This window comes from Hyla sarda, chromosome 7, assembly GCF_029499605.1.
Source record: "Hyla sarda isolate aHylSar1 chromosome 7, aHylSar1.hap1, whole genome shotgun sequence".
Lineage (NCBI taxonomy): Eukaryota > Metazoa > Chordata > Amphibia > Anura > Hylidae > Hyla > Hyla sarda.
Window position 1 is genome coordinate 60,620,874 of NC_079195.1, and position 13,110 is coordinate 60,633,983.

Sequence of the window (13,110 nt, forward strand, 5' to 3'; positions counted from 1 at the left end):
ATACTAATATTTTGCATTTTGTATCTACTGCATTCAATTATTGGCACACATATGCCTTTATGGTATACATAGTATGCACATACACATTATATGATAAGGAACTGGCTCCTTGATACACTTATACTTATTTATGCACTTTATTTGTTCTGATTTAGTTTCTGGTTCTGTCTTGCGTATATATGTTTATGGGATGTGTAAATTGTGTAAAAATGAATAAAATTTGTGAATAATAAAAGTAAATAGCTTTTTGAAGTTTTCTGAGCAATATTAGTATATAGTATATTTCAATGCCCTGGAAATGGGTAATTCGTAATGTATATAAAATACATTGGTTTGTGCATTAGCCATCTTATTTTATTTTTTATTTTTTTTATAGTTTGGCCTACAGGCATGCTCCTTTAGAGGTGCAAGGATATGTTCACACAGATTATAGAATGCGTTTTTTAATGCAGAAAACACAGTGATCTCCATGTCAAAAACAGTGCGGTATCACTAAAAAGAATCAAAAGAAGGAGAAAATGAAGGTCTACGGATGTGCCTTAAAATGTAACTTTTACTAGTATCAATTTAAATTATTAAACTATTATAGGTGTTGGTTCATGGATAGCCCAATGGCAAGAATAAACAGAAGAGAGTGCCAATTATTGGAAAATTGCTGAGCCCAGCCAATATCCCTATAGCACAGTCACTGTTAAAAAATTAGATAAATACACAGCCAGTGCAGTCACTGGAAAAGGTACGTAACAAAACAAGGTATTATGATAGAATTTCCACCAACGCGTTTCTGCCACCGTTCACGGTGGCGTCATCAGGGAGGAATATATAGCTATCTTTTATTTGTCCAAATCGGTACCACAAAGTATATAGAAATCAATTAATGTATATGCCAAAGAATCCTAAAAAGGAAAGCATAATACCAAACTTATATACAGACAGTGGAATCAGGCATGAAGCATATTGCCCCAGGTAACTCACTCGCGGGTTCCAGCGAGGAGATGGCGTCATCTCCGCCATCTCCTAGCTGGAACCCGCGAGTGAGCCGGTAATCCCCGGCTCCCTGCAGGATTGCAGGTGTCTCACGCTGTCACTCTACTGATCCGTTGAAACCCTGGATCGCAGGATTATGAACATAGACAGTGGATCTGCATATTTCTTTTCCCTACAGGCGGTGTCACTGACTACAAGTTACCTGGGCCAATATGCTACATGCCTGATTCCACTGTCTGTATATAAGTTTGGTATTATGCTTTCCTTTTTAGGATTCTTTGGCATATACATTAATTGATTTCTATATACTTTGTGGTACCGATTTGGACAAATAGAAGATAGCTTTATATTCCTCCCTGATTCCTCCGTGAACGGTGGCAGAAACGCGTTGGTGGAAATTCTATCATAATACCTTGTTTTGTTACGTACCTTTTCCAGTGACTGCACTGGCTGCGTATTTATCTAATTTTTAAACAGTGACTGTGCTATAGGGATATTGGCTGGGCTCAGCAATTTTCCAATAATTAGCACTCTCTTCTGTTTATTGTTGCCATTGGGCTATCCATGAACCAACACCTATAATAGTTTAATAATTTTAATTGATACTAGTAAAAGTTACATTTTAAGGCACATCCGGAGACCTTCATTTTCTCCTTTTTTTGATACTTATATGCTAGATGATTAGTTTATGTAAACAGTGGTCCATGTAGAACCACCCTATCAGTTTCTACGTTATAGTGATCACTAAAAAGAACCCAGCTCCTATTGACTTCCATGGGAGCTAAGAAAATGAACAAAGAAGAAGTAGTATGTCAATGTGAGCTTCAGGTCTAATGCCCAATTGCCCTACAGTGTTGACACAGGAGAAATGGAGCATTAAACAGTTCCACTTCAAATGAATAAGCTGTTAATGTAATGCATGAATGTTTTGGGACTTTCAGAGCTAGATTCAGCATTTTTAGCCCATCTGCCCTGGCTAATAAAGTTGTGAGCATGTATCTATATTCCTACTAAAGAGCCTACATATTTGTATGTTTCCATCTAGAAGAAACAAGCTCATACTTACGATCTCAGCTTCTGAATTTTATAGATGACTGACAAAGTTGCTGAACTTTTTGTTTCTTTAGCAGCTTTAGCAGAATCAATTAATTTGTGATGCACCTTAATGTAAGATAACAATCCATTATTCATCACAGGCAGAAAACAAACATTAAATGCACTTTGCATGTATAGATCTAATTGACTAGTCACATGGATAGAGGCGATTTGCATAAATGATTAGAAAGAAGCACTGTTTTAGCTAGAAATCAAATTTCATTAAACATCCTCACAGCCGCATCCGCATGAGCTGACAGAGTCTAAACGCTTACTACATGAGACGGTAGGAAACACAATATGACCTATTTTCAGGAGATACAAAAGAAATAATGTGTTCCCTTTTGCAAAGTGAAACCTTAATATATTCTGATAGTGAGGGCATGACCGATCCACCTTATCTATATTAAAAAGCATTCCCACCCAAAATGCAATAAATGTAAAATAATACAGCAGAAAAATAATCTTTGAGTGGTTTTCTTTCATTATACAAGTGTTCACTGTCATGAACAATTTTTTTTACTGTCCCAGTGCACTGAAAATGAAAAGGAAAGCAATTTTGCAAATTGTCTTGTTACAGAATGGCCTAAGGTTTTGTGAATAAAGCTCCTGTGCAGACCTATGAATCTCTATGTAGAAACATTAGAAATAATCTCGGTGTAGTTTTCCTACTTCTTTGTTAAACCTCTAATGCAGAATAAAAAACAAACAAATAAATCCAGCTCTCACCCTCTTGTACTACCTGTGGTGCATGAACAGGCTTAAAGTGCAATTGTCATGAGCCTGCTGATGCTAGATACAACCTTGTACTTCTCAGGCTCTGCTTAAAGCGCAACAGTCATGAGTTTTTAGCCCCCAGACTACTACAATGTTTATAACTTATAAAATAAATTTATCCAGTGGTCAGGCACAGTCAGATAGACGTGGCTTGGGGTTCGCAAAGCCCCTCGGCCGCCACGCCTATCCTCTCCTTTCCTTTCAGCACTGGGACCGCTGTATAGCAAGATGCAGCGCATGTGCCCCTCCCTTCCTCTAGTACTGCACCTGCGCAGCGAGCGCATAGGCAGCGGGAGTGAGCACTCACTGTCAATGCAGGGTGATGGCGCGCGCATGTCAGGAGGGGCACATGCGCTGTCTTACTACACAGCGATCCCAGCATTGAAAGTAGAGGATAGGCGTGGTGGTGGCAGGGCTTTGCGAACCCAAGCCACGCCTATTCGACTGTGCCAGACCACTGGATAAATGTATTATATAAGTTATAAAAGAAGGAAGAAAAGCGATAAAGGTATGGTTACACTCATGTTAAGGACATCTGTAACAACATTGTAGTAGTCGGGTGGGCTAAAAAAACTCATGACTGTTGCGCTTTAAGCAGAGCCAGAGAAGTCAATGCAGAAAATACAAGGATGTATCTAGCATCAGCAGGTCGGTAACTGAATTGAAGCATTAAAGGGGTACTCCGCTACATAGAGGGGACATGACGTGACGTCACACAAGGGTCGTGGCTATGACATCATGACCCCCGCCGCCTGCACCCAGCCTCATAAATGAACGCCAGGTGTTGCATAGAGATCCATGGGGGTCCCAGCGTTTCCCAACCTTTTTCGGCTCGGGGCACCGCTCAAAGAAAAAAAAATTTGTGGGAGTTGAGGAGCAAATTAAAAAAAAAGGGAGAAAAGCCGTAATGCACAATATCCAGGTGTATAGAGGAGTGTACATGGGTGACAGAGGGGTGTAGGGGGTGATAGAGGGTTGTACAGGGGTGACAGGGGTGTTGGGGGTGTAGAGGAGTGTGGTGGCAGAGGGATATAGAGGAGTGTACATTGGTGGCAAAGAGGTGTAGAGGGGTGTACATGGGTGACAGAGGGGTGTAGAGATGTGTACATGGGTGACAGAGGGGTGTAGAGATGTGTACATGGGTGACAGGGGGGTGTAGGGTGTGACAGGGGGCTGTAGAGGGGTGTACAGGAGTGACTAGGTGGTAACAGGTGGACCGGGGTGACAAAGTGACAGAGGGGTGAACATGGGTGACAAGGATGTGGTCAGAGGGGTGGACAATGGGGGGTGAACATGGGTGACACGGGGATGGACAAGGATGACAGTGGGGTGGATAGGGCGATGGCCAAGGTGGACATGGATGACAGGAGGGTGGACATGGGAGACAGGGGGTCAGAAGGGGTGGACAAGGGTGACAAGCAGTTAAAAGAGGACAGGAGTGACAGAGAGAGACTGGGGTGACAAAGGGACAGAGGGGTGAATGGGGGGGTGGACATGGGTGACAGAGGAGTGGCTAAGGTGGACATGGATGACAGGAGAGTGGATACAGGAGATATGGGGGTGAACAGGGATGACAGGAGGGTGGACAAGGATGACAAGGGGGATAAAAGAGGGGTGACAAAGGGACAGAGGGGTGAATAGGGGGTGTAAATGGTGACAGGGTAGACTGGAGGCTAGACTGGGGTGTGGATGGGGGGGTGAACATGGGTGACAGGGGAGTGGACAAGGTGGACATGGATGACAGGAGGGTGGACATGGGTGAGAGGGCGGGGGTGGACATGGGTGACAAGGGGGGGGGGGGGGTGGACAGGGTTGAGAAGTGGTAACAGAGGGGTGGGAAAGGGTACAATACCATAAGCAAGCCATTTTTCTTCACTACACTGGCACAGGAATCTGGCGCAGCTTCCACATTCTTCCCCACTCTGGCAGGGCACCGATTCAGGGCCCCGGCAGGGCACTCCTTCACTGCACCGCAGGGGGGGGGGTGCTGGGGGAAGCACGCATAGCAAAGTGCACACAGACTTCCCTTCCCACCGTGAGTCACAGGCGCGTAGGCCAGGGCGGGAAATAAAAAAAACTAAAAAATTTATGGCAGAATCCTGCGGCACCCAGGGCAGTGCCGAACAGCACCCCAGTGTGCCAGGGCACCCCAGTTGGAAATACCTGTCATAGACAATGAAACAGGTCATGATCACGTGACCTGCAGAGAGGTTTTTCTACTGATCAAGTTTTACTATGTTTCATGAATAAGAGGATAGGCTGAAATCCGTCAGTCCTATCGTTTTTTTTCTGGATGTACGTTCAGTTTTATTCAGGCTTCAATGAAGTTAAAAGTTTTTAGTTTTTTTTTCCAGAGACCTGCAGATGCTGGACACTTCCTTATTCTTAATAGGGAATAGTGGGATCATGCACTTACCATTTTAGTAAAGAGAAGAGGGTATTTCTGGGGAGCATTGGCTCTGATGAATTCACTAGCCATAGATGCACAGTCAGCAGCTTCCTTCATTTTTTGAGCATCTAAAAAACATTCCAGCAATTCTCTAAAAAAAAAAAAAAAAGTTAATGTTTGTGTGCACTCACTTAAAGCGGTATTCCGCTGCTCAGCGTTTGGAACAAACTGTTCCGAATCGCTAGAGCCGACGCCGGGAACTTGTGACATCATTGCTCCGCCCCCTCATAACATCACGCCCAACCCCCTCTATGCAAGTCTATGGGAGGGGGCGTGACAGCATGAGCTCCCAGCGTCGGCTCCAGCATTCGGAACAGATCATTTCAAACTTTAAGCAGCGGAGTACCCCTTTAAAGCTACCCTCTGCAGCTGAATGGAGTCTTCAGCTATTTCAATGTGGCATTAGTTATGCATTGTTTCTCTCATAAAAGGTACTCATGTAAAAGGTACTCATGTAGATTAAGCAAAAGGAAGAAAAATGTTGTTGTAATGCTCCCTGGAAAAGTATGCAAAATAACTTTCCCTAATAGGGTATTCATACAGTGACACTTATTACATAGAAAGGTGAAAAATTAGAAAAATGTCTAATGGCTTGGGGACCTACTACAAGGACCTCCAACAACCACTAGAATGGAGGTCAGAGCCCCTCCTTCTTTTACATCAAACAACTTCTGTGAGGAGTTTGGTGGTCACGCATGAACCCTGAAAACCCATTAAAAGTCTAAGGGACTGACAAAAACTACTGTGTATGGTACTGTATCTCAGTCAGACTCACAGATTGAGAATGGACTGGAACTGCGCCCACAGATTGAGAATGGACTGGAACTGCTAATAAACTCCCAGAGTGACTTACAGCTTCAGATCTGCTCTCCAGTTCTTATCAGCATCATTGATTTCATCCATTGACTTAACAATACTGAGCAGGCTGGGAATAAGGAGGTGGCGACTACCAGGCTTTAGAAAAGGACGCACTGTTTGCAGGTATAACACAGAGGTATTATACGCAAGGAAATGATACCTGTATGGACAAAAAATATAATATTTAGTAAATTATACAAAAAAGATCAGGTGTAATGTTGTTGCATTATATTTTAAAGGGGTTATGCCAAAAGTGTTATCTCCTATTCACAGGATAGAGGATAACTAGCCTATGGGTGGGGGTCTGACTGTTGAGACCTTCACTGATCCTCCACCGAATGGAGATCAATTGTCACCCCCAAATAAAAAGAGAAGTGCATATACAGACAATGCTCCATTCCTGCCTACAGGGCCTCTGAAAATTGTTGAGTTTAGTGCTTGGCAATGTTTGGAAGCCCCATAGAAAATGAATTGAACATTGACTGCCCATGCACGCTACCTCCATTCTCAGCATTGGTGAGGTCCCAGCATTCAGACACCAACCAGATAGTTATCCCCTATACTTTGGATAAGGGATAACTACTGTTCTTAGTAACATTGTGACAGTTTCTCCTTAGAATTCAATTACAAAATGCTACCTTTTAAGAGGAAACCAGTCACAACATAGTCAAAGTGATATCCTAATTTGTCATAGATACAGTATATATGAAGATAACATTGATGAGGACTGAGCACCACTATTTTCCAGACTGAAAGAGTTCTATGGAACAATGATATCACTTTGAATAAACTCTAAAACCCCAGTCACCAGGAAAACTGGATGGAGGGGTAAAAAAAAAACCTTAACAAAAATCCCCCCTCACTCAAAGTATAGTGTTATATAAAACTTCACTTTTATCGAAGAAATAATGTAGGGAATTCCGGCAAGTGGATGTAAGGAGCAGGGAGAGAGAGCTCTGTCCTGATCACACCTGTCCCCGCCATCGTTATCCGTCATATTATGGGTCTTACCCTATACTACCAGTTGAGAGGCTGAGGACTCAGATGGACTGCTTTCTACAACGGAGCGGGGACAGACAAGACCAAAAGACATCTGCATTATCTGCGCCGCAGTGAGAGGTGGACGCGGGGAAGATGGCGGCGGTTCGCGCCACTGACATTGAGTCAGCACTGTCTGCACTACCTCTACAAGTGGGAGCAGTTCCTCATCTGCAATCTGGGTCAGATGATTCGCTACTTCCAGGTCTCCCTTTCTCTTGCAAGTCACTGGCTGTACTAATGGCAGTGGAGGTGGCGAAGCTATTATTGCCGGATATTAAACAGCAGATAGATACCACCATAGCCACAGCTTTTTACTGGCATCCAGGGAGAAGTTACCCTACACACGAGTCAAATAGCTGATCTGGAGGAGCGCCTTAGTGTAGCAGAAGAAGAAATAATGTCCACAAAACCGAAATTACAATCTTTACGGCTAACAAAAGCTCTACAGGAAAAAAACGATTTAGAAAATCGCTCTCGTCGGAGAAACCTCCGGTTGGTCGCATTACCGGAGTCTATTCCAGTTCAACAGTTACATATCTCTGTGCGGAAGACCTGCTGCAAGCGCTGGGATTGAACGCACGTTATACAGTCGAAAGGGCCTCAAAGACAGCTGTCGGCCACTTCCTCCAACTCGGCTGAACTTCGATCGCTACAGGTGATCGCAAAATATCTCAACTATGCTTCTTACTACATACAAGAAATTGACCTCCTCATTAATCATTAGGGGTCACCGTGTTTTATTGTTCAATGATTTTTCGACCGAGGTGGTCAAGCGGCGCAAAGCATTTTCTCCTATATGCTCTCAACTGATAGCCCAGCAATGCAAATTTGTCCTCCAATACGACACTTCGCAGATTCAAACAGGATGGCTCGACTGAGGTGTTTCGCACTCCTGAAGATTCCCAGACGGCACTTAACTTACGGGCAGCGGTCTAAGCTGCTTCAACATCTGACAAGAATAAGCACAGACGCCATAACAGCCCGCCTGTACTGGTAACTGCCATGGAGTAACTGCTTCTGAATTCAACTTTGTGGATGGATAGAAACTACTGCAGATGCCCGGAGACTCTTCAGTGAACTGTATGGTACCGTTTACTGTGTTTTTCTATCCCAATTTTTTGTCTAAGCTCTTCTACTAATATGGAGTGGTAGCTTTAGACTGTAATCTCATATGATCTACCTGGAACGAGATGCTGTGACATCTATGACTGAACTTTGACTGTTCTGTGGCAGCAAGACTTTTGCTTCTCCACTTTTTTTTTTGCATTGTTTTTTTTTTTTTTGTTAGCTTACCTGTTATGTTATGGTCTTTTTACACCTGTTTATGTTTTTTCCTGGACCTATTGAGTCACATGGACAAGACCTAAAATGGAGATGGTGCAGTTTATCACTTATTCTTATTACGTTGAGCTCCTTACAGAGCATGTCTGAGCTCAGGGCACGTGACTAAGAATACCAGTATAGACTAGCTAGATCTCAGTCAGCTGTACTTATTTCTGTTTAGTTCAGGATGCATTTAACTGTTTTAGATAGGAGCCACGACTTTTGTCTAACTTCATATTGCCTACTGTCAGTATTCTAGACCGATGAGCAACCGCTTTGCTTTATTTCTTGTTGTTTCACCCCCTCTTCTCTCTCTGCCATGCCAAATATACTATCCTTCTCCTCTCCTGACCTGCCTTTCTCTTTTTTCTGGTTTAGCCTTTTGCTAAATTCTCTATGTTTTATACTATACCTGTGATCCGGGGCCTGTCTCCTGAACAGTACTAGCTTGAAGTAGTAGTATTTTATAACGGGCAAGTGAGAGCACAATGGTCATTTGCAAAAAAAGTCCTCACTAGGTCACTCCCGCGGTGGTTTGCTATGCCTGAGAAGATTAGGAGAGTAATGTTCTCATTTGTTCTTGTATTTTGTGTTTCTGGTTGATGTTTTTATGTTGTTTGATCCTGTGGTCGGTATGTAGACTTTTGGTACAATTGTCTTCTAAGATGCACTAGTTTCCTTAGTAATGTCCAGTGCATAATCTATGGCTCTGATGCTCTCCTGTCACATTCCTCCATTTGTACTATTTGTGTTATGAAAGTCGTAACCTGGAACGTGAAAGGCTTGCGATCTCCTGGGAAGCGTTCACTGGTTTTTCGTCACTTTCAGAAATTAAAGGTGTACGTGGCACTTCTCCAGGAGACGCACTTATTGCAGACTGATTTTTTATGACTTCACAAAATGTGGGTAGGAACAGTTATTTGTTCACCTGCGGTTAACCGTAAAGGTGGAGTTCTCATTCTAATCCATAAGTGACTGGCAAAATCCATAAAATCCCACTGGAACGATACAGAGGGTATGTTGCAAAATATACTTTTGGAGGAGGGAGAAGACCTGTATAGCATCTATAATGTATATGGCCCCAAGACACATAAAACTAGCTGTTATGATACATTGACTGCTCATTGACCGTGAAAACAATGTAATAGTTGGTGGAGATTTTAACATGGTGTTACATGCATTGGAGGACCGAAAGAGAACAGATCTTCTGATCTCTCCCCACACTGAGTTATACTTACAATCCCTTACTGATTCCACTGGTTTTATTGATTCTTGGAGACATCACAATCTTGTAGAGAGAGAATTTACTCACTTTTCCCACTCACACCAATCGTGGTCTAGATTCAATTACCTGTTTGTCTCACCGTCCGTTCTTCCCAGGGTGACGGCTGAACGTATCCATGATATTAGTGATTTCAGACCATGCCCTGGTGGGACTGGAAATAGCACCCTCTCTTCCACTGGGCAGGACAGGGTTAGGAGGTTCCCATCTTTTCTACTTAAGGACCAGCATTTCCAACAACTTCTTTATCATTGGTGGGAGGAATATGTGACATTAAATGCAGAACATACTATGGACCCTTATCTGTTTTGGGATGCTGGGAAGGCTGTATTAAGGGGGGGGGGGGGGGGGGGAATAATTGTGCATGTCACAGGCAAAGGACAAATATAATACTATGACAACTGGCTTGAGACAGGCTTGTGCCACTTTCCTTACTTCACCTTCAGCTCATTCTAAACAAACCTGGATACAGGCCCAACACAACTTTGAAACTGCTCAGGCAGCGGTAGATAAATACCACAGAGACAGAATTATGGCCGAATTCTGCCAAGTCTGGTAACAAGTCAGGTAGATTTCTGGCTAATATGGCGTGAGGCCAGAGGCCTATGGAGCCTATTAGGACCACTGAAAGATCCTTCAGGTATATTACATTAAAAAAAACAGGGAAGTCATTAATATATTTAAGCAATATTATGAGGCCCTATATACTAAACAACCGATTGATGAGGCGACAGGAAAAAAGATTTTTAGATGGTCTATCTCTATCTAGTTTGTCAAATGAAGATAGAGATCTACTTAATGCACCAGTCACAGTGGAAGAGATCTCTCTTCAGATTAAGGCTCTAAAAAATAATAAGGCACCGGGCCCTGATGGGTACTCTGGAGAGTTTTTTAAATCTCTAGCTGACAAGATATGCCCTACACTACACTCTGTATATAATCATATCCTCTCTACGGGGCTACTGCCTGGGTTGGGTAATATGGCCCACATCAAAATCCCTTGGTCCCAGGGGCGTATCACCCTATTTCACTCATAAATGTGGACATTAAACTAATATCCAAATTGTTAGCAGATAGGGGAACAACAGGTTGGTTTTGTAAAGGGGAGGGTGGCAGTGTACAGTAATAGCAGGTCAGGGGGCAGTGGCCTCCCCACCTTTCTCCAGCCAGGTCCTGGCATTTTTGGCACTAGACACTGAAAAAGCGTTTAATAACGTGGACTGGACCTGGCTGGATATGGTCTTGCAAAGGCATATTTGGTCAATTACGTTTTTTGTTTTTTTTTGGAGCATTATATGCCGACCCTTAGTGACGTATCCATCTGCCTGGCTATCTCTCAGATCTATTTTCTCTACAAAAAATTACAAGACAGGGCTCTACACTGTAGCCACTCCTTTTTAACATAGCCCTGGAGCCACTGGCGCAACATTTTTTACAGCTGCTTTGCTGATGACACTGTTCGATGTTTTAGAACATTTTGGTACATTGTCAGGTTAAAAAAATTAATGTAGATAAATGCCAATTACTGTTTCTGGGCAATAGACCACAAACGCCCCTACAGATCACCTCACTTCAAGTGGCTAGACATGCAATTAGATACCTGGGTATTCACCTCAGACTCACTCTGTTATCTTTATATAATCTAAATTATCCACCACTGATATCCAGGATTGAAAGAATAGTTTAGAAGGCGTCAATAACCCTTGTAGAATGGGTAAGGGTCGGCACTCGAGTCCCTTGGTGGTGCACGTGGAATAAATGGCAATAGTAGAAAAGAAAATCCCGGCACTCACTTTAGTCTTCTGCCAAGTGAAATGTGTTTATTGAAACACGGTGCAAACACAATGACGCGTTTCAGCCAAAGCCTTTATCAGACTGACATGTCAGTCTGATAAAGGCTTTGGCCGAAACGCATCATTGTGTTTGCACCGTGTTTCAATAAACACATTTCACTTGGCAGAAGATTAAAGTGAGTGCCGGGATTTTCTTTTCTTCAATAACCCTTGTCGCTTTTCGGTAAAAGGAGATTGTTTACACTTACCGTAAAATTTTTTTCTCGGAAGATCCATTGGGGGACACAGGAACCGTGGGTACATCTTGCTGCCACTAGGAGGCTGACACTAGGCACACAAAAAAAGAAGTCGGCTCCTCCCAGCAGGGTATACCCCACCTACTGCCTTAGAGACACTCAGTTTTAGTCCCAAAGCAGTCCGGAGGGAGCCCAGTCAAAAACAAGTGAACCAACCAACTGACAGGCGACCGACCCTCAGGTAACAAACCAGAAATCAACGGGTTGGGAGCTGTGTCCCCCAAAGGATCTTCCGAGAAAAAGATTTTACGGTAAGTGTAAAAAATCCCCTTTTCTCGTTCAGCTCCATTGGGGGACACAGGAACCGTAGGACGTACCAAAGCAGTCCCCGGGGCGGGAAAAACAAATCAACCCGGAATCAAGCGGACTGCAAAGCCACCGCTGCCTGCAAAACCTTACGCCCCAAATTGGCTTAGGCGGATGCATAAGTGTGCACTTGGTAGAATTTGGTGAACGTGTGCACCAAAGACCAAGTGGCCATCTTACACACCTGTAGAGCGGAAGCACTGTTAAAGACCGCCCAAGAGGCCCCCACAGAGCGAGCGGAGTGAGCCGTAATCCAGAAAGGGGGATTCTTCCCCTTAGAACGATACGCCTCAAAAATGGCAAACCGGATCCACCTGGAGATGGTGGCCTTAGAAGCCGGCAGACCCTTGCGTCGGCCCTCCGGAAGGACAAACAGCGAATTCGACCGTCGAAAGGAAGAGGTGGCCGAAAGGTAAGTCTGTAAAGCCCTGACCACATCTAGGTTGTGGAGAGAGCGCTCTTTAGGATGAAACGGAGAAGGACAGAAGGAGGGAAGAACGATATCCTCGTTCAGATGAAAGGAAGAAACTACCTTCAGTTGAAAAGAAGGTACTGGTCAGAGCACAGCCTAGTCCTGATGAAGAATCAGGAAGGGGGGTTGACAGGAGAGAGCTGCCTATTCCGACACCCACCGGATGGAGGTCATGGCAACCAAAAAGGACACCTTCCAAGAAAGGAAACAAAGGGAGATGTCTCGGATAGGCTCGAAAGGCCCTTAGGACCAAATTCAAGTCCCAGGGGGGAGTAGGAGACCTGTAAGGAGGAATCTCATGAGCTACCCCCTGAAGGAAGGTGCGAACCGAGGAATTAGAAGCCAGAGGCCACTGAAAAAGAATAGACAGCGCCGATACCTGACCCTTGAGAAAACTAAGAGCCAAAACGCATCTCAAGGCCCGAGATTCT

The 13,110-nt window shown here is 43.8% G+C and overlaps 1 protein-coding gene across 2 annotated transcripts in view; it reads right to left on the reverse strand.

Annotated features, from left to right (window-relative positions):
* Window positions 1-13,110, reverse strand: part of CFAP46 (cilia and flagella associated protein 46) — a 236,144-nt gene that overhangs the window by 207,901 nt on the left and 15,133 nt on the right. For both annotated transcript variants that reach the window (XM_056529249.1, XM_056529250.1), the window contains exons 6-8: window positions 6,162-6,326; window positions 5,276-5,399; window positions 2,054-2,148 (exon numbers count right to left, since the gene is read on the reverse strand). In XM_056529249.1, the coding sequence (XP_056385224.1) occupies window positions 2,054-2,148; window positions 5,276-5,399; window positions 6,162-6,326 (384 nt within the window). The remainder of the gene's footprint in view (window positions 1-2,053; window positions 2,149-5,275; window positions 5,400-6,161; window positions 6,327-13,110) is intronic.